At 34.4% G+C, this 25,913-nt stretch overlaps 5 protein-coding genes across 5 annotated transcripts in view; 3 read left to right on the top strand and 2 right to left on the bottom strand.

Moving 5' to 3' along the window:
- Positions 1–2,895: 2,895 nt before the first annotated feature.
- On the bottom strand, positions 2,896–7,095 carry LOC135688997 (apoptosis regulatory protein Siva). The gene is made up of 3 exons (XM_065206096.2): positions 6,889–7,095; positions 4,390–4,666; positions 2,896–3,722 (listed from the first exon to the last, which is right to left on the bottom strand). Exons 1-3 carry the CDS (start codon positions 6,989–6,991, stop codon positions 3,674–3,676), a joined length of 429 nt encoding a protein of 142 aa, XP_065062168.2. The 5' UTR covers positions 6,992–7,095; the 3' UTR covers positions 2,896–3,673.
- A 23-nt stretch (positions 7,096–7,118) lies between these two features.
- LOC135688991 (protein YIPF4) lies at positions 7,119–11,406 on the top strand. The gene is made up of 5 exons (XM_065206084.2): positions 7,119–7,651; positions 8,812–8,983; positions 9,331–9,408; positions 9,733–9,846; positions 10,191–11,406. The coding sequence occupies exons 1-5, from the start codon at positions 7,416–7,418 to the stop codon at positions 10,326–10,328; spliced, it is 738 nt and encodes a 245-aa protein (XP_065062156.1). The 5' UTR covers positions 7,119–7,415; the 3' UTR covers positions 10,329–11,406.
- A 1,004-nt stretch (positions 11,407–12,410) lies between these two features.
- LOC135688972 (uncharacterized) lies at positions 12,411–16,531 on the top strand. The gene is made up of 4 exons (XM_089110591.1): positions 12,411–13,239; positions 13,754–13,785; positions 14,129–14,269; positions 15,177–16,531. The coding sequence occupies exons 1-4, from the start codon at positions 12,411–12,413 to the stop codon at positions 15,249–15,251; spliced, it is 1,077 nt and encodes a 358-aa protein (XP_088966717.1). The 3' UTR covers positions 15,252–16,531.
- LOC135688983 (uncharacterized) lies at positions 12,470–17,768 on the bottom strand. The gene has a single exon (XM_065206070.2). It carries the CDS (start codon positions 17,730–17,732, stop codon positions 16,914–16,916), a length of 819 nt encoding a protein of 272 aa, XP_065062142.2. The 5' UTR covers positions 17,733–17,768; the 3' UTR covers positions 12,470–16,913.
- Positions 17,769–20,075: 2,307 nt separating this feature from the next.
- The window catches only part of LOC135688503 (V-type proton ATPase subunit D), a 7,210-nt gene continuing 1,372 nt past the window's right edge, over positions 20,076–25,913 (top strand). Inside the window, exons 1-9 of the mRNA XM_089110564.1 lie at positions 20,076–20,228; positions 21,074–21,191; positions 21,978–22,057; positions 22,395–22,462; positions 22,869–22,913; positions 23,236–23,339; positions 23,668–23,734; positions 24,093–24,171; positions 25,439–25,515. Coding sequence (XP_088966690.1) covers positions 20,188–20,228; positions 21,074–21,191; positions 21,978–22,057; positions 22,395–22,462; positions 22,869–22,913; positions 23,236–23,339; positions 23,668–23,734; positions 24,093–24,171; positions 25,439–25,515 — 679 coding nt within the window. The 5' untranslated portion in view covers positions 20,076–20,187. The remainder of the gene's footprint in view (positions 20,229–21,073; positions 21,192–21,977; positions 22,058–22,394; positions 22,463–22,868; positions 22,914–23,235; positions 23,340–23,667; positions 23,735–24,092; positions 24,172–25,438; positions 25,516–25,913) is intronic.

The following is a 25,913-nucleotide window of genomic DNA, read 5'->3' as shown; positions in this document are numbered from 1 at the left end:
GGCTAAATAATCGTGCCACTTAAAAAGTCGTGTAAAATTGTTGCTTAATTTTCTTGTAAAAATTTTACAGTTGGGAATAACAGTCAGGATATTCAAGTCTCAGCCACGGTAGAGTTTATCTGGCTCTTATAAGAAAGTGTGTATGTCGGAACAAATTTTGTTAGCAACCATTCATTTTGTTACTACTTGCTTTCTGGTGACTTGTAGAGGTATTGTACGTATGTAACATTCTGAAATTCTTCACCATGAATTCTTTTCAGAATTTTCAACTTAAGCCAAGATGTTCATCTCGTGGGGATTTTTTCACTTCTGTATACAATGTGTTTTTCAACGTGCGTACAACGAGTCGCGGAATACAGATCCAACGGTCTTGGGCTCGGATCATCAAAATGACCAACCTCACTAAAGGAAAAGGAATTGTTACCAATGGTTAGGAGAGCCATCAGCTCTCTTTTATTGCAGGCATAGGAATCATGAGGGGGTGAATCCATCGAGAGGAAGGAACAGGACACTGCTCGACAAGCACATCTTCTCGATGCCATTTTTACCAATGACCACAAAATCCAATTGCTAAATAAAAGTAGCTTCCAGAGACATCTTTAGAAATCTTTGCTTGCAGAATGTAAACATTGCCTTTAAGGTAATACATAGAACATTTTGGGTATGAGGCAGTTTTCGTAGAAAAAAGGTTAACTGAGAAATCTCTGATGCAATTTCCTTTAATGCACCACTCATGCGAACATTAAAGAAAAGGACTCAGTTTTACTTAGAAATTGCATACACTGCCCAGAGCCAACTGTATACTACCCAGAGTCAACTGGGTGAGACAGCAAATAACGACTTGAAATATTCTTATAGGCAGTATTATGCAATCTGCGGTGTTGAGAATTTTGCCCAGAGTCAACTGAGTGAAATCTTTCATCAATTTTGCTGCAGTACTGTTTGCATAAGCTTCAGCCATAGTAGAGCATTGTTCTTGCTAGATTCTTGTGATTTTGCACCAAGTCTTGGTCTATCATTACCACAAGCTGCCATGCAACACATCCTAACGTTTGAAAACAGTCAGGTACTTGGAGACTAATGCTGAAAGTTGATCTAAGTTAGAGTTTGATAGAACCTCTCGAGACTCGAGAGCATCTACCAATGATTAGATGACAAAAACTCTTGAGTCGATGTGTTTTTCAACTTTTATAAGGATTTCAAATGACTGCTACACAATAATTTAGCAAACAGAAAACAATTGTGATGATGATTTAGCCGTGTGATGAATAAAACATCTTCTTGCCAAGATTCATTAAGGTTTGCCTCAAGGGTCCTTGGCTAAATGCTCTTTATATTGTGTTGTAATCCTCTTTATATTGTATCTATAACGAGATTTCGTCAAAGCAAAGGCTATTTCTGATGGCACAGGTTTTACTGCTCAGCACCAGTAAAACGAAATGTTGTACTTTTGTACTGATCGAATTTAGTCGGTGGATACTTAGATAAAGCTCAAGATGTGGTGTATCTTGGTGACAAAGTCGATGAAAAACGTACTCGGTATTCTTAGGTAGACAAAATACAATGTGATATCGATAAGTTCTGTTCCATCTTTGATTAGCCAAGGCCTTGTTTACCTAGAACTGACTTGACAACTCACTTGTAGCACCGCAAGAAAGTTATAGACTTTAGGTCTATGATGAAGTAACAAATAAACGGTTAAAATAATTAGAAGTTCTCTCATTCATCCCAAACCGTCAAAAATTTACTAAGCAAAGCAAACATGATTTTACCCAAACTACAAAATAAAAACGTGAAAGCTTATAAATATATGTATGCTGCATATTCTCGACATTCATTTTCAATTTCGATAGTAATATAGATATTCATAAATTCTATTTTGCGGCTTGGACTAGATAAGTACTGCTTTCTTTGGGTCGCACAAAACACGTACTTGTATCATCATTAACTTGCCTACTCTTCATCTCTGAATGAATTTGAGCTGAATTGAATTGGATTTGGTAGGACATAACTTTGGCATAGATTTTTTTCAAGAGCAAGCTTCTACTTCTTGAATAAACTTTTGAAAATCTTGTCTCTATACTCTTGTCAATCAAGTCATTATTATAATCCTATTTATTCACTTAATTTGTCAGCAGATTGAGAAATTTTTCCTTCTCTCATGATAGCCGAAATATCTCTAAACATTCCCGTATGCTTGGGTACACCCACTAGACCTGGCGTTTTTTTCTAATGCCATCTGAAAGTCTCGAACAATTTGCGAATTTCGATGTCCTCTTATAAAAAAGATTTTCTTATTACCTGTAATCTTGTTTGCGAAAATGATGACTCTTGTAGTTCCTTGCAGAAATAACTGGTAAAGTAAAACTAGCAACTGCTCTGCTATGCTGGCCATGGTTGCCACTCCTTACTTTGCGATATTCAGAGCAAGGGTGACTATGCTCTTGCCATTAGCAAGGAATAGATTAAGTGGAAATCGTTCAACATTAGATGAAACATGCTGTCTGTCAATAGTAAAAGTTACCAACTTTTTTACTATTCATCATCTGCAAATCACGTGCCCAATGATGTCGTCAGTCAAAAGTTGTTCAAAAGTTTTTAACTGACAGCGAATTCAGTGGTTTTATACCACAGTCTTTCTGCTAAAACGGTCAAATTTCAAATATCCTAAAATAGATTGAGCGATGCAATCGCTTTGCAACTCAATTTTCACTAAACTTTTCTGTAATCTGCCTATGATCAAGCTATATTAATTACCTAATTACTGTATAAATCAAATTTGCAGTGCAATAAATAAAACTAGAGAATATATGAAACAGGTCACATATTTTCTAGCAGTCTTTCAATAGAATCAAATAAACAGTTCAGTTTAAACAGAACAGAAACAAAAAGTCACAAAAAGAAGACAAAATTTGTCTGAAAACAGTTATAGATAATAACTCTATTATAATACAGACAAGGCTATGTTTAAAACAATCAAAAATAGTGCATAACATCATACAAACTATTCATGGCTTGATAATGAAGTAGTCAACAATAGCCCAAATAAGTTTTTTAAGAAATCTTATCAATTTTCAAACGTACAACATTATGAATATAAACTAATGGTCAAAAGCTGCAGTCCTTTATGCTTTTTATAAAAATATTCTTTAGAAGGAAAAGACTCAAATACCAGCATGTTTGGTTGCATTGCTTGGCTTCCAATTGAATGAGCAAAAGAAAGAGGAAAGTGTAAATGGAGCAGAAAGCAGTTTGTCTGATTAATCACATGATTTTATTGCAAAACAATTTTCACGGTATTACGTAGAGAAAAGCTCTTGATGTTTTCAGCCTCCATAAATTGATGAAACATCAGTTAAGTATTTACATTATTAAATATGAAATAAAATACAAAGATAGAGACATATTAGAAACTTCCTATAATCACTAGGCATTGAAAAAGTATAAGGGTACTGCTAACATGAAATGGTTAATAGAAACTGGGTATTTACATGTTCAATAATTGAACTATTCACAATGTTTTAGCAAAATAAATAAAGCAAGAAACCCTCAGGATACCTCTTTCCGCACACATTTCTTGTTTTTATAAAATCCTTTTATTACAAAATAGTTTCTGTGATGTCTTTTTTGTCCCCAAAGTCTTCTTGCAATCACATAAGAAGATAAGAGCCACTTATCTGACACAGCTGAGACAAAACTCTCTCTCGTCTCTAAAGTCATAGCTGTGAATAAAAAATGGGTAATATCAATCAAATAAATGTAATCAAGATTTTTCTTAAAGACAAACCTGCAAAGCATTGCTAAGGAAAAAATTGGTAAAACTATGCAAAATTTAGCACTAACATAACTAAGCTAAGAGCATCAACAACACTTGATATCAAAATCATGTTTTCAAAATAAATTTGCATACTAATCAACTAACAATAAACAAAAGGCAAGTGAAAAAATCTGATAACAATACCTTTCAACCGGTAAGCAACTAGTAAAAAGGCATCAAACAAGGCAATAACAAAAAGGGAAATTTGGGCATCTCAATAGATTATCACAACTCAAAGAAATATCAAAAGAAAACACAAGTAACTTTAAAAATTTAGATATCTGTGGGACTAAAGTTACAGGATTAAAGTCAAGTGGAGAAAGTTGCTAGTTCTCATACGTTATTTACAACCTTCAACCCAAAAAAATATCTAGTACAAAACCATTTAGAAAATTTGTCAAAAATTTGTGATTTCACTGAGCTAGTTTGTGTTTGTCAGAATCTTCTCTATAGAAGGCAGACGGTGAATGGTTGATGTAGTTAAAAAGATTTACATTAGAGCCATGATATGCATAGCAACAACAAAATTGCACATAAAATTGTAAATGCATATTGGCATTAAATGCACTTACTTGATAACTGAACAGACATGGCAGAAAGTCTTCTCACACTCAACACAAACCCTGCAACAGCCTGTGCATACATTTTGTTCACAAAACTCACACTTTATTAAACTAGCTCCATTTGCATTGCCACAGCTTAAACATTTTTCAAATGTGACCCTTTTACTCAAAGCAGGTCCAAGGACCTTTTTTCCTTTTCCATTAGAAATCCTGTTGGCATCGGTGGTACTGTCATGTGTCTTTGATGCCTCAATTGCACCTTTCATCAACAGATTTTTTGTCTTTTCTAAATAAAAAAGTAATCAGTAAGGAAGTCATATTATCAAACATATAAATACATGCATAAGATGCACAATGTTTAAAGCCACAATCCCCTGTCAAGGATGTAAGGCATAACAAGGGGACACAGTTTAAAGTTATTAAAACAGAGGTTTAATCTGGATGTTAAGAAACAATCCTTCGGGCCTTTTCGTCTGACGCGTGCAATCGCTCGCGATTGCATCAGCACTTGAGCAAACTCAACCATTTTGAGAATAAATGTCTCATCAATTAACACATTTCTAGTCATCTTTTGTGACCCAAGCAAGTGACATAGACAATATAAAGTCGATATATCAAAACACAGAAAATATAAGTAAGCTGACTTAACCACAGCTCAATGAAAGAATGTATTTGAAAATCAATTCCATTGCGAATGTTTAGGAATACTATTGGCACTTAGTATTTGAACTACAATAGCACTTGGAACATTTTCTGGGCAGCTAAAGTGTTTTTGAAAAAGAAGAATATTTTGCGATCATCCGGCAATAACGTTGATATGCCCTTCGTGATGTGCATAAAGTTAATAAAGGAAACACATTTATATTGGGTATTGTAACAGTTTGTTTTCATTGGATTTTACCTTAAACAACATGATCAAATGGTTTTTATAAACATTACAGATGCTTTTAGCATTGTTCATTGTTATTATCATTTTTAGAGCGATCACTCGCGCAGGAGAAACCAAGCAAGCGATGGGCCATCCGCGTTAGCTATTTCTTACAAAAAGTCCTGATTCTTATAGTATTAGAGTCAACTCTCATTGCAACAATTTGACTGAGAAGATTGTAAATGCTTCTAGAATGGACAGCTGAAAGAATTAGTGAGAAAAGCACTATAAAGGCAAAGTATTCTGCACAGACCTTAGCAGGTATCACATGCACCTTAGCATATAACTCATCAACACATAAACTGTTATTTATAACACAGATAATAGGCAGCTAGAGGCACAACACTCAGTGAGAGGCACTTGATTGCACGTTTGTGCCTTGGCATGTGTGCATATGGCAAGACATCTGCTTCTCAAAAAGAAGTGATATTGTGTGCCTTAGCCTAGGAATCATCTTTTAATAGCACCATTCACCATTTAGGGAATTGCATAACCCAATATGCAAGTTAAACAATGGAAAACTGTCTGTGCCAATTAAGTGTGGTGAAATAACCACTCTAAATCTGTGTTGCCACTATTACCATAACAGGAAGTAATTTTTGGATTGAAAGCATGTTTATAGTCTAGCTAAGCTTGTTCAGTACATTACTGTTGCAAATATATGTTGAGATCTAAATAATAGAAGTTTCTTTTTGGGTATCTATAACACTTGAAAAACAAATTTTTTATAATACTTTGGGACCATAAAGCCTGGAAATTGCCCTGAAAAGTCACAACATCAATAGTACTGATATTACTGCTTTTCTGTAAAATTTAAACCAGAAGTTATGAAATGCACAACTTGATGAAAAAGTTTGCTTCAAGGTATGTGATCAGCCACGAACCTACCAAAATCTTTACAGAGGGCCCCGAGTTAGAGATCTGCTTGGGCCAGAATGGAAAGTTTGTCGCACGCCCGCAATATATTGCCTACGCATTCAAATTTTTCCATCCGTGCACTTTTGCATATTGGCAGCGCAGTCTCTATTTGATTACATTTTACATTATTAACAATAGAAATTTCTTTACAGTACATGATTTCAGGCACGCAGTTGCCCAATCAAGTGCAAACACCAATGATCAAATGGTACCCACAGCCTTTCTTTTCATTCAAGCAGCTTCTGAAGGATTTTGCCTTGCATGGAAATATTTTATAAGTATATTACCATAGAACTGATCATGTATAGTAACAAAAAAGATATCTGGTATGACAATGCAATGCCCATTTCCTGACATGATTTACAAAGAACCTGGAACTCTCAGGGCTTGAAAAAATATCTTTTTTCCTGGCAGCAAAATCAAAGTCAAATTTTCTGTGAAATCTTGACAAGCAGAATTTAATTTAACATGACATTCATCGTCCTCTATATAACTCTGGCTTGTCTCTTCTACATGAAAAAACTTTCAAAATGATTTTTTTCTTTATAAGATACTGAAATTAACTTTTGAATGATCTGAAGTGATTTGCTGCACAAGGGACTGAAAATCACACATTTGCCTTTCTTCTTAGTCCGCGTAAAAACAATATAAGAGTCACTTACCATACACCTCCCTTTGGTATTCTTCTTTACCAACATCCCTCATGTCAATGTGCATTTTCATCAGATTGGAGTTTTGAGGAAATGGGCATTTTCTTTTTGGCATTTCGCGTCTTTTCCAAAACACAAACAACACTAATCCTTCTTCCTTCCCGCCACCACACTCGCTAACCAAAGTTGCTCCTTCGCAGTGTTTATTGTAACTTATGTTGTTGATGTTGCTACCACGACGTCACCATGTTTGATTTCACAAGTTAGTTGAGTTGCAGAGAAACATTTTTTTTCTGTTCGTTGTCATCTTAAATCAAGCGTTGGAAGCCTAACAGCAATTTATTTGTATAGTTTTATTTCGAATTTATTTTGGTGGATAATCCAGAAAAGTAATTGGAACTGAGATTTATCAGATACTATCGCAAACAATTTCGCGAAAAGGTGGTTCAATATCATATTTATGGCCTTGATGATTGAAAAGAAAAACGGCTAGGAGAAGCGAAAATTTATCTCAATAGTTTAATGCTACGACCGTAAAAATGACATCTCAGACACAAGATATGGCAAACATTGAGCTCGGAGAGCTTTCATTTGTAAGCACAGAAAGTGATCAAAATGTTTACAGTGGAACGATGATAAACAACGACCAAAGCTCGACAACCAAAGACGCCACAGGAGTCGACGGTCTTACCTCAAACATTCTAAACAAGCGAGGCTTCGGCTGGTTGTTGGAAATAGAAGATATTGACGATGAGGCCTACGACAAGCCCTTGTTGTATGTTTATTTCTTATGACAAACCTTTTATTCTTTTCGAGGTGTCGTCCATTTGTCCATTTGTCCAGATTGTCGTCCATATGATAATTTTCATGGAAAATGGTCAATTTTCTATTAATGTTTGGCTTTGCAGCAACAACATCTTAGGCTTGCACTTCAAACGTCAAAGATACTTTTGAAGTTTATCTTATTCCAGGCTGGAAAACTTGCAAATGCTTGCAACAATTTCTTGTGCTTACGTTTGACCCAAAATATCAATTAAGTCATCTATATCATACCAAAGCACTGTATTTATGATTTTAATTGCTCCAGCTCAAATACCTCTACTTGCGCAGATGGCAGCTGATAATGTACTGTTGGTTGAAGCAAAATTATACATGTTTTCCAACCTGGATCTTGTAGTTTCCCTCTTTGGGAATTCTGTCCCTGCAATACTTTGAGCAAATGGTTTTTTGTTGCTGCTAACTTTTCAGGATCCACCCAAATAAAGAGATTTTCCACAATGGCAAATCAGTTTTCAAGTGTGCAACACTGGAGAAACTGTGCTTACTGGTTTATTAACAATGCAAAGTTGCAAAACTTGCAATCATACCTTCTAAATACCTTACCACTTCTGTAGCTTGAAACTGTTGTGAACCTGCAATGTTCCACAATATGAAGAGTATTTTTTACTTTTTATCACCAGCTGAATTTGCTGTAGGCTTGAGGAAAGTAATCCTGATATGTCTTAAATGCATAATGTTCAAATCATCAGCCAAATGCTTTAAACATCAATCAGCACTGTCATGTGTTGCCTAAAAGTGTTTTTTAATTGCTTGATATGTTACAAAGCATGAAAATAGATATTGGTTTAAATTCAAAACTTTTTTCAGAAATGCTTCTATTTTAAATGTGAAAAAGGTTAGATCAATTGCATTGCCATGCTATTTTAATCTGACTTTTTGTTTTTTTAAAAGCAACTCTGTCAAAGTCATTCATCTTATATCATAACTTATTTATTTGTGTTTTGTCCAGAGTTCTTTGCCAGTAACTGATATTGCATATTATGTTTGCTTGATGTAACTGGAAACAAATTCAATTGCTAATCATTTTGTTTCTTATTTTTTGAAATGTATGTTTTTACTGAAGATGCCTTAATACTTGTGTCTTGCTTTTTCCAGGGAAGAACTTGATATAAATCCACAAGAGATCTTTTACAAATTGAGATGTGTTCTCTTTCCTATTCCTTCATTGGGATTTCAAAGAAGCATTGTTAAAGAAAACCCTGACTTCTGGGGTCCATTGTTTGTGGTTCTTGTGTTTTCACTCCTTTCATTATATGGACAATTCAGGGTATGTATTGTACACTCAAATTGGGGGTTAAGACTTAGAATCTCCAAATTTCTTGTTTATTTTTAATTTATTTTTCTTTCATTCATTTTTGATAGACATCCCTTTTATCACGCAAAACATTTCAAAGAAATATGAACCCTTTTAAACTTTTACTGAACAAGCAACTTTTTTTTCTAAAGACACAAAAATACTTGTCTACTTTCCTATCAACTTGACTAATTATGAGCATTTATCACATCCAGCATATATTGTGCGCTGTGGTATTCATTATGTAGAATTACTACTACAAGTTATTAATTCAGAATATGATGTAGATAATATTTTTATCACCAACATTTTCCTATTAGGTTTTGTCATGGATAGTTACAATCTGGTTTACTGGCTCATTTGTTATATTTGTTTTGGCAAGAGCACTTGGTGGGGAAGTAAGTACTCAGTTTGAGAAAATAGAACTACTAAAATTATCCAGCCTCTAAGATTTTTTAACCTTCAGGTTTAATTAAAAAGCAATCAGAAATTGTGCCCTTGACAGTATGATGTTTGAAAGTTTGTTTGTCTTTTATTATTGGAAAAGACAGAACATTTGGTTTATTCAATTTATCTTTATATCATAAAATGCTTAATTAACACTGACCAATTTCAAAACCATTTTCAAAGTTATCATCATAAGTGAACTTATATCATCAGCTTTTGTTGTTTGAATAGCATTTGTATTTCTTTTTATCAAAGTCCTTATTTACATTTTCCAGGTTTCTTATTCACAATGCCTTGGTGTTATTGGCTACTGTTTACTTCCTTTAATTATCACTGGTATTGCTCAACCAGTGCTCAGTGTTTCATACTATCTGGCTGCCCTAAGCAAGGTAAGTGAACATTAGATTGTTTGCTGCATTAAAATATACTTTGTTATAAAAAGACGCCAAAGAAAATTTGAAAGCTATAAAGTAGGTATTTTTTCTCACATCTCTTTTTGTAGAATGTGTCAACAATTTCTGTTATCCATCATGTAGCTTCTTTTCAAAGTAATACTTTATTACAACAGGCAGGGGTGGCGCTAGAAACCAAACCACTATGTGTCAATGGGGTGTCATTGGGAACTTTTTGGGGATGCAGCTGCCCCCTTGACACCCCATAGTGCCATCCCTGATGACAGGTGATAAACTTTGTGAAGGGTTTTTACTTTAGAATCCACCTTCTTTTTTTATAGGTGTTTGGTGTTGGATGGGCAGCATACAGTGCTGGATCTCTGTTAGTGCAAGAAGAGCTGAACAATAAAAAACCACTTCTTTTCTATCCTGTCTTCTTGTTATATATTTACTTTTTCTCATTGTATACTGGGGCTTGATACTTTGTATTACCCCAATTTCAGCTTTCAATAATATATTTAATTTTTGTCAGTTACTAAAGTATATTTCAGAGATAAGGATAGCCTAGCCTAACAGTTTTATTTAAATACTTAATTTAAACATCACTGTTAAAAGTATGTTTTGAAGAGCATATGCTGTCAAGTAACAGATCTGTATTACCAGTAGTCAATTAATGAATTGCCAAATTCCTTTTGAAGAAGAAACAGTTTCTACCAATATAGTTTAGCTGTAATTTTAAAGAACAGTCATCTAATCGTTTTTTTCAAGGATGGGAATATGTGTATCACCATTGGTCAGACTTAGGGCACTTAGGGGAGAGTTTGGGTGAATTTCTTCTTAAAAAAGGCTTGTACTGTTTTTCATACTCTTATGCTAGAAATTGCCAGAAAACTGGCCTCTGACGTTAAAGCACATGTGTCGTGAACATGATTGGCTAATGCAATACAATTATCTTTTTTGTTTGGTAGAAAGCATGAAATCGAGGGTGAGTTTTTACTGAAGAAGAAGTGAAAAGTCACGAAACAATGGAATTCCACTCCAAACGCTTTTGTTTCATTAGCCAATTGTTAATCCGACATATGCCCTTTAATATGCCCATTCAATTGTCACGAGTAAATTATAAGAAAATATCAACCGACTACAATTTAGCAGAAGGATGTAAACATTTCCAAATAGCCTTGTGTGCCTACTATGATATAAAGCGTATGAAACCTATTCAAGTGGCCCCACGTATAGAGACTTCATCTATAAGACAACAAGCTGAAACATCTCCTAAGTCCTAAGACGCTTCTACCTCGACTATTACATAAACCAGACAAGTCCACGCCAGACTATTGTGTTTTGGCAAACAAAGTAATGAAACAACTGTTATATCTACAGTGTTATTTCGAACAAGAATACGAATGCAAGACATAATAATATGAAATCATTGAAATGGATTCTTAGTTTTTAACGCTGTTGAGTAGAATAAATAGCGATTAGTGAATCAGATTACTGAGTAGTCGATAGAATTTTAAAATTCAATCCTTTGAGGAGACAACGTATACAGAACCGTCATATATTAGAACGATTCTTGAATGTGTTCCTCTGTTTTACAGCGCTGACATCAACTTCTATTAACCGGTCCCGTGTTTCTGCTTAAATAACACAGCAAAGTAGCAGGGCATTACAATCGCTTCATGCTGAGTATGTGTACTTCATTATAAGAGATTCGGCAGTGACGTAGCTGCAATTTTAGGTCGTATATATAAAAGTGGCTGTCTTGCTACCACACTAAAGTGCGCGCTGTCTGATTATGCCGTCTGAAAATACTCTCTCTTTCCTAGATAGTGTCGGGAAAAACTTTGGTTTTTGATATTCATAAAAAGAAACTATTAACTTCAAAAGTTGAAGAAATGTAGAATGATTTTTCATAGTGAAAAATATTGAAAAATTCATCAGATGAAAAGTGTATTCATCTACTTTTGGCAGGTCTATCCATCGAGGTACGTTTGATTTGCGTTACAAAGGACATAGTTCTCGGCCAGTACCCGCCTGTTGTTCGTGCTTACCAGTTCTGCACGTGTATTTACAGTGTCCTCTAACAGGTGGCTACATGCTCTAATGATCTGGAGATTGTCGTCGTGGAAACATTGCCGTTGAGCCTAATTACGTATACAGTAATTATAGAGATTTTTACGTCTGTTTTTTGTTAACTCTGACTGTTGTGTCGTAGCCAACACTTTTTGTATACATTGTGTATCAAACGATTGTTAAAAATATTGGCGTCTCTAAGTGGAACAAGATGAGTTGAAAATGTGCTTCAAACTTTAGAAGCTTAAAGGACTATTGTGGATCAGAGTGTGACGGATTAAACCCGAAATGGCTCCTTTCCGATGAGAAGCAGATTTTCGCCAAAGTAACAAAAGTATAAGATTATAGCGGATGTGTAATCTCACAGTTTCCAAACGCATTTTGCGTGTCTAGATGTCAACTTGCTTGCTCTTGAGGCTAAATTTGGTTTAAAATTGAAGCAGTAGCTTCATATTTTGGCAAGTTTTTCAAGAAATAGAGAGATCAACATGTTTTCGAAAGTATACGTTTTATTCTTACTTGTTGTTTATATTTTTCATGGAGGTAGCTGCGACTCTGTGCCGGAAGATCTTCTTACTGATAATCAAGAGCAATTAGAGCACTGGAAACAAGGAAATCTTATTGACAGTATTCTCAATCAACTTCCATTCTTGGGTGGATCAAACGAAAACGCTCAAGCTGCTTATGATTCGAAAAATTCACAAACTAGAGAATCTGTGGACAAAAAGGCTAGCCAAATAGCTAGTCCAACAGTGCCAATCAAGTCAATTGTCCCAAGTCCATCGAGTTTTGGTTCTGTCAGTACAGAGAAGATGAGCATTTCTCGCTCATCAAATGAAAGTATGTCGAAGTCAGTAATCAGAAACAGTACTGAACTTTTAGGTACACCAGCCTTAAAACCAACGAAAGTCCTAAACAGCACAAGTATCGTGTTCTCAAAGAACGTTTCTAGCTCGCGACACTTGAACACTACAAACACGACAGTAAACAGCACGACCAACGTGTCATTGGTAACGAGAGTAAATGAACATGCCTCTCTGTTCTCTCATTTCGTTTCTACATTGAACTTATCAACAACTCCGTTGTTTATTTCATCATCGCCCGCAGCGCATAGCAGCCTTATGATATCAGATACAGCACAAAAGACTATATCATCATTTAGTACGAGTTTTGGCAACACAAAGAACACGGTTTCACGTGTCGCGGGGACAAACACAAACCCATCAAAGTCAAAGTCAGATACGTATGCATCCACTGTTTACCCATCAAGCCCTACTGTGGGTATGCCTGTTCTTCCAGATGAGAAAGGATATGGAGGTATGATACATATTACTTAGCAAGCCAAATCCACAATCCCAGCTTTTTAGCCTATGATCACCGGACTAGTGAATCCGTAAATGAAGAATACGTTCTCAAAGTAACCATTCTTAAGGCAATAATAGCTTACCTTTTGGGGTTGAGTTTCCTCTAAGCCAAACATAACCTAAAAAAGATTTGAATTGGTGCCAAGATAAAACAACATTTGTTCATCGCAGTTTGATAGACAATTTTGTAAGAAACTTTTGAAACTTGTGATCTTGAGCTGGTAAGGATCTTCTTTCTGAATAGGTCATCAATATAGAAATTTGTATTTATATTTCAAGATCAGTGGAGGTGTAACAAGAGATAACCAATTACAGAAAGACGCATATGATATTTCTGTGTTGTGCTGTTTGTTGACAAAAAGAATAAGCCTGCTCAAAAGTTTATTCCAAACAATCAGCCGAATGCACCGTTACTTTTTTAATGCATAATTTTCTACATACTTATAAGTTTTTTCCTTGTTCTTTAGGTTATGTACCTGAGGCAATAAAGAACGAAAAGGTGAGTGCCGGTCACAGTACCCAATACTTTACTGAGGTTGATTTAGTTTACGCATAAAATTTCGTGATTGTTCAGGCATTTTCGAAGGTTAAAGTGTAACGCAACAGGTGTTAAAGATTCAAGGAGGGTAGCCCTTCAGCAAATGCTAGTTTCAAACAAATTTGTTTCATAAAGCATTTGGTATTACAATAAACAATAAACACACCCTACCAAAAAAGACTTCAAGCAAAATAAACTGTCAGCTGTCAAAAAGTTTGTTTCTGATACAGTTTTGCGTAATTAGTAAACTAACTTGATTATAAGTTTATATATGGCAAGTTAAATTGAAACGCTACCATTCCAGGGCATTGGGTTCGTATACGTGAATGTGTTGTTACCGATAGCATCTGGTGTTGTCGGAGCTTTGCTTATCTCTATTGCAATTTTGCTGTTTCGCTGCTGCAGAAGAAGAAAGCTAAAGAAGGTTCGATATTTCGGTAGAAAGGTGAGTTTAGGTACACATTTTTACTAAAAACCTGGTATTTATGCCAAGCAAAATCAGGTTAATAGCAAGAAAAGCAAAGATTATAAAATATGTTAATTGTTCATATTTTGGGGGTATCCAGAAACTTTGCTTGGAGTAATTGATACGACCTTTGTTTTGACAGCTGGACCATGTTAAAGGATACGAGGATAATGCCTCCACTTTTCTATCACTAGCTTAGGAAACTGACTTTGACAGCACATGATATTTTTGGTCATTTGTTATTGGTGATGAGAGAAATGTGCATAGCATAGCAGAAATGTGCAAGTCTCAAGGCATTTTCTTTTGGATTTGCTAGAAATGGAGTATTGATAAGTACGTATCCTTGAGCTGGTTGAAGTGCCCCCTCTGCTTTACAAATAGCCCGAGCTCTTCAACTTGCGTCTAATTAAAGGAAATTAGGTTTTTCTATAGTGCAAGGCAGGCGATACACTGCACTAAACAACGTAGCTTTGTGACCTTAAAGATACGCTATTTATGTCAAATGATGCCCTCTTTTGAACCTGCCCCAACTTTTCAACGCATTTCTTCGTCCCTACTTTTTACTATAGACAATAGCGTTGTCATGGGAGCAACAATCATTCTTTAAACAGTAGTTGCTTTACTTCCTTTCTGCAATTATCAACATATCATTTATAATCTAAGACTTTTAATCCCATCTAAAATGCACACAGCAGGACTAAGTTTTCTGAAATTCATTGTATGCACCTAATTGTTTTCTTCGCTTAGACCTTTTGGCCTTCTCTTTCGGAAAGCATTGAAACTAATTCATATTTGAAATCAATGTAGATTTAAGTTGCGATTTTTGTTGTTCTATGGGCTAGATATTTTTTTACAGGTAAGGTTCAATTTCTTTAATTTTTTTCAGCAACAAAGAGATTTTGTGCAGCTGGACAGAATGAATCTTCTGACAGACACAAGTGATGAAGACGACTTTGATTGAAGCTACTGTAGCCCCTAGTTGTTACAGAGACTAATCCACAGATTTGGCTGTATACAGAAACACTTGCAAATTAAACACACTATCGACACACAGCTGTCAGGCATATTAAAGGATATTTGATGAGGATGTAATTATGGCTTTGTACTAACAGAATACAAACTGCTTGACAGAGCCTGGATAGTTAGTAATAAAGCATACATCAGAGTATTTTAGGCTATTTATCATAAAAACTGTAGATTAAATTTGTCTTTGTAAGTTAAACTGATTAAGAAATCTTTAAAAATTTAAGGTGTTGTTCCTAATGTTAGCGGGAAAACAGAAATACAAAAAACCTCCTGATTGTTAATATAACTCAATTTATCTTCATTAAAAGTCACAAGAAAGTATTCCTCAGTAGTCAGGATGACATCAACCTTTTAAGAAACACAAAATCTAATTGAAAAAGTGACCTAATCAAGGCAGCTACTGCTAATGCAATCCTATGTGGAAAATTTGAAAAATCTATTTCAATGAATAATAGTGGTCAAATGTAAAAAATTTCATGCCTTAAGGATCTTTCACAGTGCATCCTGGCTTGCCAACAGAAAACCAATCATCTTATGACGACCAAATACATTTACACAAAATATTTCCTGAATGACACTGCACAGGAGTGTTCTATTAGGGGTATTGACTGGCTTCTCCATTGGTACAGTTTATGCAACAGCAATACCAAACATTGCTTTCACAATTACTGAAGCAATTTACAAAATCATATATTATGTGGGTCACAAGAAGGCAAAAAAAGGGTATGATCAGCACTGCTTTGTCATAGAAAAACAATCAGAGATGTGAACAAATAGTTATAGGGATCCTACTACATAAAAATTTATATTAGATATATCAAACAAAAGATTATATAAAATTACTGTTTGAAAATAAAGGTTAGACACTAACCAATCACAATGATTTTACAAGTGCTTCAAAAATATTATGATAGTGTTCAAAAATCTGAAATCCGCACATTTCTATTTAGCAATCTTTGATAACTTCAATGGGTTGTGTTATATCATTAAAAAGAACTATGTACTTTAAAGAGAATTAATAAACATAAGTTGTGCTGTTCGACTTATGATTTTCAAATTCAATTCAATTTGCATTGTAAATCAGCTATTTCTAATAACATAGTTGTATGAAGCGTCTAGAAACAAAGAGTAGTTTCATTTTAATTGATTGCCTGTTTATAGATGTGAAGTTAACCAATTTTAGATTTGTGTTACCAATGTTTCCTCCACCTTAAAGGCTCTCTCTGTTTTAATGTTTTCTTACCAGCCTTGACACAAAATTTTCTATGTTCCACATACATGCAATGTCTCATAACACTGCCCCCTTAAAATTACTCCAATTTGTTTCTAACAAAGATCATATTTGATTTTCATTAACATTCCTGTTTAGCATACAGGTGTACTGAATAAAAGGCTGAGTTTAACAATAAAGCAATACATACATCTATTAATCATTTCTTGACTTGAGACTTTCAATGAAAAAGCTGATAAAATAACATCATAAATGCTAAAACTGATTAGGTTATTGAATCACATCCTTGTTAAATTCTTTTTGTTAAATGTCAGCCTTTTAAAAATTTTAATTCATATATAGAGAACAGTTTAAAAATTGAAAAACCTACAAAAATGCACTTTTTGTTTCGCTGAAACCGCGTAAGACTTTCTTGGCCTGATACCAAATTAAATCCATTTCTTGCTGAAGATTCAGCAATTCAGTAGAAAAATCAGCTTCATTTGAGTCATAACTATCTTCATTTGTTAATATAATGTCATAATGTTTTCCTTTGTGTGGTAACTTATAGCCCTGCTTTGGCAGAAATCCATCATGCAAAGAGCTTTCCTGACTTCTTGTGGCGAGAACAAACATAAACACGTTTGTTGGCTTCATTTCGCACAAACTTGACAGCTGCGGGTTTGTTACGAGATTTCTAATCAGACTACGTGCAGTTCGGTCTATCCTTTTAGCATGAGAAACATCATTTTTTTCATCGACTTTAGTGTTGACATCTTCATCCGACTTTCCAAATTTTGGTCTTAATAAAAAAACTTCCCTTGGGCTAATTATTGTGCTACCAAATACGATCGCGAGTGCAAAAATTCTTTTAGTAGATTCAAGGCAATCCAAAGCATTCAAATTGCTTTTAATGTTGGTAATCGCTGTATCTCTTTTCCTTGCCTTGGCACTTCTGAGGCCAACAGGTCGGTGTCCACATTTACCACCATTACCTTGACTTCTACCAGTATTATTAGGCCCGTTTAGGAAACCATTATCTAGCGTCTGCTCACGCTCTAGAAGAAGGTATGGTAAAGGGAGCTGTCTCCGTAGGAAAAGCAAATGCTTGAAACCTTCTTTTAGCACAGTTAAAAGTTCCTCACCTTCAATTAAATGGTCAAATAAAACCTTAAGATTCTCCGCCGTACAAACCGCCATTGCCATCCTTTTGGCCTCCTTTTGGATTTTTCAAAAGTTCTTCGCGCCGTGTCATATCCTCTTTCGTTTCTGCAAAAGTTTGGCTTCCCACTTTCATTCAAACGTTTAAATAATTCATATTCATTTCATAATTTTTAGCCAGGTTTATCAACTGAGAGCATTTGCCAAATGATTTATAAACTAAAAAGCCGATTTGCTAGAAATGAAAACGAAACCTCCTTATTACAGCAAATTCCCACGAATTAACGAAAACAAGAAAGATGTATAAAGTAATATAGACATTTCACATTGAAAGTCACGAGAGGGTCAGGTCCGTAGCCAAAGTGGTGGCATGGGGTAATGCCACCCCTGGAGAACGAGAATACTGGCTGTTTGCCACACTGAGACCTTTGTCTCTAATTTTTTGAATGGGTTTTTTAGTCGTTTTCATTGGAGCGGAAGGAAATTTGTTTGTAGGACTTCGCTTCGCACGAAAAAATTCGTCTCGTCTAAATCAGGCTTTAAGACAGATTTCTTATACTGCAAAGGTGTAATAACGCTACTGCATCTAACATTGCAAATAACTTGACATTAAACTTCGCCTGAATTGGACATAGGGAGTTGGCCACCCCTACTCCACAGGCCTGGCGACCAGCTTGGAGAGGGTTAGGTAATTAGAGGGTCAGCTAGTCTAGCGTTTTTGTGTTTTGACGATGTTCAGTGAAAGCTTGTTTCCCTTGAACCATTCTTGTAGATTCGATTGGTAACCATTTAATACTCTTTAATATTCTTGCAGAATTGAAAATAGTATTATCGTCAGCGTACACTTTCACATTACCTCTTCTAACGAAAAAGGCGGATCAATGAGATCGTGCAAGCATGGATCAAGACATGAGCCCTGAGAACCACCACGTTCAAGCTAAAAAAATTTGATCTTTCAAGAAAAAAAATTTTCTTTGATTGGTAACAGGTCTTCCACTTTTTCATGTGCAAAAATGATTACATTTAACAGCGGGGAAATTATAGATAAAGATGTGATTATTGAAAGATTAATAGAGAAAAGAACTTTATTCCTCGACATCCTACTAAGCCGCCAATTTCAAACCTCTGTTCTTCTTATTGTTAGCACCGTAAGCAATGTGAAGCCGGGGTACTTGTATTTGAGATCTTCGAAATGAAGATATGTTTGGAATGAGTTCATTGTTCACTCTGGTTCAGCATAACTAACTGTAAAAACAACATTTTCAGAAAAGTAACAGTTAGGTTGACCAACTTAACGCATTTCAAATGAAAATCTTGCATTAGGAGATTGCATTTTAATTAACTGGATTATCAACTGATTTGTCTCAAGTAAACTAACAACACTACTATTTTTAACTTATACAGCTAACAAAGTAAATTCTTCGTTAGATAATCGTTAAATAAAAGTTATTCAGCATGAAATTATCTTTTAAAAGATGTACATACTATGTGGTTTTAGCAACATTAAAATTTTGAACCACTACTGATCAGTGCGCCATTATGGTATTTGCCCAAATGGAATTCCCAATGTCCAATTGATGGGGCTTTTTTCTGGTCATTTCCAACTTAGTATAGAACATCTGTGCCAAATTACAGCTTTATATTTTTTTTATCCGGGTTAGACCGTTTTTTACCCTGGGTGGGTAACCGTTTTTATATCTAATTCCACTATACTAAAGGGTGAATTCCTCTCAATTCAAATACACTTGTCAGGTTTTTCACTGACCTTACTTAAATCTACTGCATCTTTGTATAACCTTGATCTGGCTCAAAGCCGTGGTGTCGTAACGTTTTCTGGGTTCTGAAACCATTGCGGCAAATAAATGGAGTGAGATAGCCAAAAAAATGACGGATGAAGTGAACTTTGAAGTAGAAAGACACAAATACAGAACACAGCACTTTGAAAAAGGAGAGGTAGCAAAGAAATCTTTAAAGATAACATCTCATAAAAGTACCAAAGATCAAAAGAAAGGAAAAAAGAATAATTCATGTCAGCAAAAGGAATTTTAAACTATTTGAAAATCTAAAGAGAAGAAAATTTAACGATTTAGTTGACAATCTTGTTCTAAATGTAGTAACAGAAACAATGGAAAACACTTAAAGTGTGAATTATATTAAACACGACGTAAACGAAGTTTTAATAAGATAACTTGCTCTAATGAGATTCTAAAATCTCGGGCTTTGTCAAAATTATTGCTGACTCTGGAACAGGAACACTTTTCAAACACCTCTCGATAAAGCCTTTTACATAAAGATATGAAGGAGGGTGTCGGGGGTGGGGGGGGGGAGAGTATATCTTAGAATCTCCTTGTGAAACACATTACATCATCTCATCTTAGTTTTGCTTTTAAACCAATTTTTTTATAAGGAATTGCGATTTCCCCTTGTGACCTTCCCAAGGAGAAGCGGCGCATGCGTGAAACAACATTCCGTCAATTCTGGGTCAAGTGGTGCAGCCAAGATGTCGGGGAAAGACAGAATAAACATTTTCCCTTCTCGAATGTGAGTATTTCCACTACAATTATGTTATCTCTAGCATAAATTCATTGATACCTTATTTGAACAAAAATTCCTAGCATAGCATAATTCGATCGCTGCGTAAGACATGGTTTTATCAGCAGGTATTGGTAGGCCCACCTTACAGGTTTTTAATGCCAAACCTACCTTATTATTTTGCTTTGAGAACTAAATTTCTCTCACAACTACCCAAATTTCTTTCTCAAAACGTAGATAGATTTAAAGTTTATAACGCACATCAAGGTTCTTATTTTTAATATTGGGCGTCGAGCCACTTAGTTTGAAATGACTTTTTGAAAGGCATCTAGATGTTTTCATGGGCTAAGTAGCATAAAAAATTGCTGAATTAAGGCCAAATTAATGATAGATAAAATTTTCCAAAATAGGAAGCAGCTACCTCTTAATGATGTTTCAAAAACATTGCAATATAATTTGTTAGAAAACCGTGCAAACTACCTCTTATTCTGATATATTCAGTTTTGTGGTGTCAACGTGTTTTTTCCAGGTTTTCCAGGTATGAAAAAGTAAATCCTTGAAAATACCAATGCATTTAAATTTTCTTCCTCTCCCAAATATTATATAACTGTTGATGTAGCCTCTTTGGTAATCAATTTATGTGTTCATTGGCCAAGCGAGGTACCTCAAAATCTGTTCTTGAAAATTCCAGTAGTAGATTTAATCGTGACTGAACTTGCGAAAGGAATGTTTTCTTTTAGGTGCCTGGACTCCTGGATATTGTTATATCTCAACTGTGTGTTTGGTTAAGATTATGCACTTTTTCTAAATGATACAATTTGCTAACTATTAGTTTTTATTGAATTTTACTTTAGGGCAATGGCCATCATGAAGGCTAGACTGAAAGGGGCCCAGAAAGGGCACAGTTTGTTGAAAAAGAAGTCAGATGCTCTCACAGTTAGGTTTCGTAAAATTTTAAAGAATATTATTGAGGTAAGTTTAACTCTGCTGGAATATAAAAATTTAGATTATTCAAAATAAACACTGACCTCTGTTATAAACTTTTCATACTTTGCATATACAAAAGCCATTATTAGTTCTTTTAAAATTCCTTTTTTTGTAAAGAAATAACAATGTGTAATAGACAATCCACATCTTTATATGTGACATAACCCAAAAGATTAGGAACTTTGGTTTACTGAAAATCTTGGATAAACTAAGCCATTTTATTGGAAAGACTTCAAGGCAAACTTGTCCCAATCTTCAGCCAGTACAGGGGAACAAAAGGAGGAAGGTTGAAAATTGAATATTAAAGGCATTGAGTCATGGTAAATAGGCTTTCTCTATAGGGGGTCATTTGGTTTCGGCGTGATCGCTGCTTTTTTTCATGTGATATTGGCATCCGTTCTTGACAACTTGCTATTGATGGAAACTGTTATGTTAATCAGTACAAGGTGAGTTCATGTGATCAGTTCCAGGTCAACCAATAGCATCGCAGTCATGGAAATCATGACTCAGCAGATTTTGGCACTTAGGGTATACCCAGTCTATTTATCATGACTCAATGCCTTTAAGGTTTATCATTGTGCTGTGGTTTCTGAGGAATGTACCAGTATCATCACTTCATTCTGTTCCTTCTTATCAAACTTCTATCATTTAGTTTTATCCATAGCCACATGGACTTGAGTAAGGCTCAAAACGAAGCCATGTAAGTTGAGAAGTTTATTAACAACATTGATTTTATATTTTCTAATTGTTAATACTTTGTTTGCCTTTTAGACTAAAGTACTGATGGGTGATGTTATGAAAGAGGCCTCATTTTCCCTTGCTGAAGCTTATTTTGCAGCTGGAGATTTTAGGTACATCATACTTGTTTCCTGATTTGTTTCTTATCTCATCAAGAAATTTGACACAAGCCTTGTTACAGTGCTTCCAGGAACCAATCATGACTAGCAGGGTTTTTTCTTTGTTGTATTTAGAAGAAGCATGGAGCAATATCCAAAGTTTCCATATTAAAGAAAATTACTGAACTTTAAAATCTCAAAGAAAAAATTAGTTTCCTTAAAAGAAAGTAAATTTTATGAATTGATCATGTATAAAGAATATATGCAAAACTCTTCATTTTGATGGTCGCATTCTTTGTATGTTTCCATCATTATTTGACATTAATTGATACATAATTTTTCTTATTTTAAGTTTTGTTATTTGTGAAAATGTTGATAAAGCATGGACAAAAATTAAGACAAGAAAGGACAATGTAGCAGGTTTGAATATTTTTCACTGTTTTCTGGTACTTTGGGTTGTATAGCAACCAGCTTGAAAAGGATTTTGAAAAAAAACTATTTACTTAATTTTATGAAATGTGTATAGTTTGAATATTTTAGTTTTTGTATATTCTGTCAGTCTGGAAGAATCAAATCAGTAAAAAATCAGAATGCACCTTTTTATTTGTCCGTTGAGAGAGAGCTACTGTTGTTATATAGATATAATATTAATAGTTTTAAAATATATTTAAAGGCAGTGGTTTACAATATAGCAATTAGTAATACTATCTGGACTTGAATGCATAAATTTACCTGAAATAAATTTAAATGCTAATGAAATGTATTAAAATATTATGTGCTGATGGCATGAAAGAACATGTGCTAAGACATAATACTTTCTTTTTAGGCGTTTTGCTGCCAATGTTTGAATCCTACAATGATGGAGCAAACAGTAGGTTTATATTCACATTTGTCTTGATTTTTATTTAGTAATTCCTCTTATTTAATATGTTTTGTTATCTTTGCATATATACAAATATTTTTCTATCAGTTGAAAGACAGCAATCTCTTCATTCTGTCTGTGATAAAAAAATAGTCTTTTTATTGTACTTTAGAATTTTATTCAACAACTAAGACAACAATTCCCTGTTTAAAACATTCAAGGATAAGATAATTTCATTTTTCAATTACATCATATTAAAATTGAGATCACACATATGATCTTCTATATGAATCTTATTTTTAATGCTCAAAATTTCTATAATTTCTAACAGCCTATGAACTGACTGGCTTGTCTAGAGGTGGCCAGCAAGTGAACAACTGCTCACAGACATTCAATAAAGCAGTAAAGCTTCTTGTTGAATTGGCCTCACTGCAGGTAATGTGCATCATTGGGTTCAGAGTAAAAATCAGCTAATTGTTTGCTTCATACAATCCTGGTTTTGCTTTTGTGCTAGTTAAGATGCACTTAAGTGGAATTATATAATATAGTTATATAATTAAAGAAGTGAAATTAACCTTCACTTGTGCAGTTTTTTGGTTGTGCAAAGACATAATGGGCAACCACAGTAATTACTGACTGCACATCTTTCAGCAATTCATGTTTTACCTCTTCTTGTTACATACAACATTTGTACTATGCTTTTGTATTATATACCAAAAATATAATAGTCTATAAAGTTTTTTGTTTGCATTCTTTTTCATAGACATCATTCATTACTCTTGATGAGGCCATCAAAATCACAAACAGAAGAGTCAATGCAATTGAACATGGTAGGCAATCATGCAAACTTTGTTTTCAATTTACAGTTTTAACTTATTATTGAAAAAAATGATAGAAAAAACTGGCCTTTCCTTTAAGAAGTTTTAGGAAGAATGATAAACTACCCTGTTTTTCAAAGGGCCATTGGCCACTGGAAGTTTAATCACAAGTTCCTAATCATGAAAATTCTGTGAGGTTATTCTCATTAAACATCATAAGCAAATCTTGATTCAATAGAAAGTATTTTCCTCCAAAAGACCTTGCACTTTAAGTTACTTTTTTCATGAAAGAAGCACATTAGGAAAGTCGTTATATATATATAGAGGTAAAGCTTAGCAGAATATTTTACTCATGTTTGACTTTTTTCAGTAATCATTCCAAGATTGGAAAGAACCCTGCAATATATTTCAAGTGAGCTTGATGAGATGGAACGAGAGGAGTTTTACAGGTTAGCTTATGGTGTTCTAAACTTTTAAGAATTTGAATGTTTTTCTACTATTATACTTATCACAAAACTGGCCCATAATAATTTAAATTTTTTTTATACAACCATGCAGGCCTTGCTCTAAGCAAAATGAAGGTGCTCCATAAAAAGAGCCCCTTAGAAACTCTAGGTGCTCTATTTTGCACCTCTAAATAAAATATTCTTGAGAGCATCCTTTGAGTGCTTTGGAAGATTGAGAGCTTCATATCGAGAGCTTTGAAAGAGTGTTAAATAAGAAATTTAACGGTGATACCAAAAAGCACCATAATATGAAATAACAAAACATGCAACAAACACTATGTTAATGTAAATATAGAAATATAATAAAACAAAGTCGCAAAATTGTTCAGATTTTTCTAGATATGGAAGTTGCCATCATTTGATGAGCTTTTATCACTGTCAGTATCACTACTGTTATGTTCAGCTTCAGCTTCTCATATTGCTTAATCAAAATGCATGGCTTTTTATACTATCTATTCTACAAGTCACGCTAGAATATATATATACTGAGTACTGCTCACAAAAGCATATAAAAACTGAAAAGCAATGCAACAATTTGGGCAGAAATGTGATCGCTGATTTGCATAGGTGATTTTAAGCTATTAAGAAAAAACAGAAAATGATACTTCAACAGAAGATAAATTTTAACTCTTAAATCAAATAAATCTGCTGGAGATTATGCTTAATGGCATTTGTCCTTGGTGGTTATTAGAGGATTATTCGATTAAAAATGGCCTCAAAAACCCAACATCAAATTTGCTGAATTTTTTCTCAAGGTTAATCTTATGCAAATCATAATATTGCGGTCTGTTGGGAAGATTTTTTATGCTTGATCAGGTTTATTCAACAAAGGCCCAACAATTGTTTTACTCTGTGTTAAAATGTTCTGAGGGGCTCTATAAATCACTCTCCAAGGCTTTTTTGGGTGCGCTCTAGGCCCGCACACTCGATTGAAGGCCTTTCTGGGCAAGGCCTTTCCATGGCTGGCATTATCTTCCAAGTTTGTGTAATTTTGGCAAATCATCATTTGAACCATTTTTCAAACTCCTGTAGGAGCATTTAAGAAGCTTAAATGCATTTTTAAATCTTCATCTATTTGTTTCCTTGATATAAGTGACTGATGGTTTTGAGTGGAAAACTCCCATGAAAGTGAATACTTTTTCTAGGTTTGTAAGAATCAATAATTTCTGAATAAAAGAAACTCTGATGTATGAATTTGTAAATTCTTTAGGTTGAAGAAGATTCAGGAGAAAAAGAAACAAAATAAAGCCAAGAAAGAACTAGAAATGCAACAAAGAGGAATTGATGGTCTGTATTGAAAATTCTTTTTTCAATTTCTTTTCATATTTAGTCGTATTCTAGAGCTGTAGTTAACATTGAAAATATATAACTGGTTTTTATTTATTGTTTAGTTCCCATTTGTGTTAGATTGTATAGACATTTACATACTGTATTTCTTCGAATGAACCCTGCTTTCTGATAAATGCCACTCTCTACCCTCTATAAATGCCAACCATATGTAATAAATGCTGCTCTCTTTCAAACACAACATTTTGAAAAGCGGCTCGATTAGAAAACAGACCAAACAAGAAATAAGGAATATATAGGTTATATGCTTACTATTGTAAAGCTATGAAGGTTTTCATTTCATAGATAAAAACTCTGACATGAATGCATTTTTTGTGAACTTTGAAAAATTCTCACCA

Source organism: Rhopilema esculentum, chromosome 10 (genome assembly GCF_057945365.1).
Source record: "Rhopilema esculentum isolate cy_ngs chromosome 10, ASM5794536v1, whole genome shotgun sequence".
NCBI classification, from domain to species: domain Eukaryota; kingdom Metazoa; phylum Cnidaria; class Scyphozoa; order Rhizostomeae; family Rhizostomatidae; genus Rhopilema; species Rhopilema esculentum.
The sequence above is the reverse complement of the archived record's forward strand: the minus strand, read 5'-3'. Positions and strand labels throughout refer to the sequence as shown.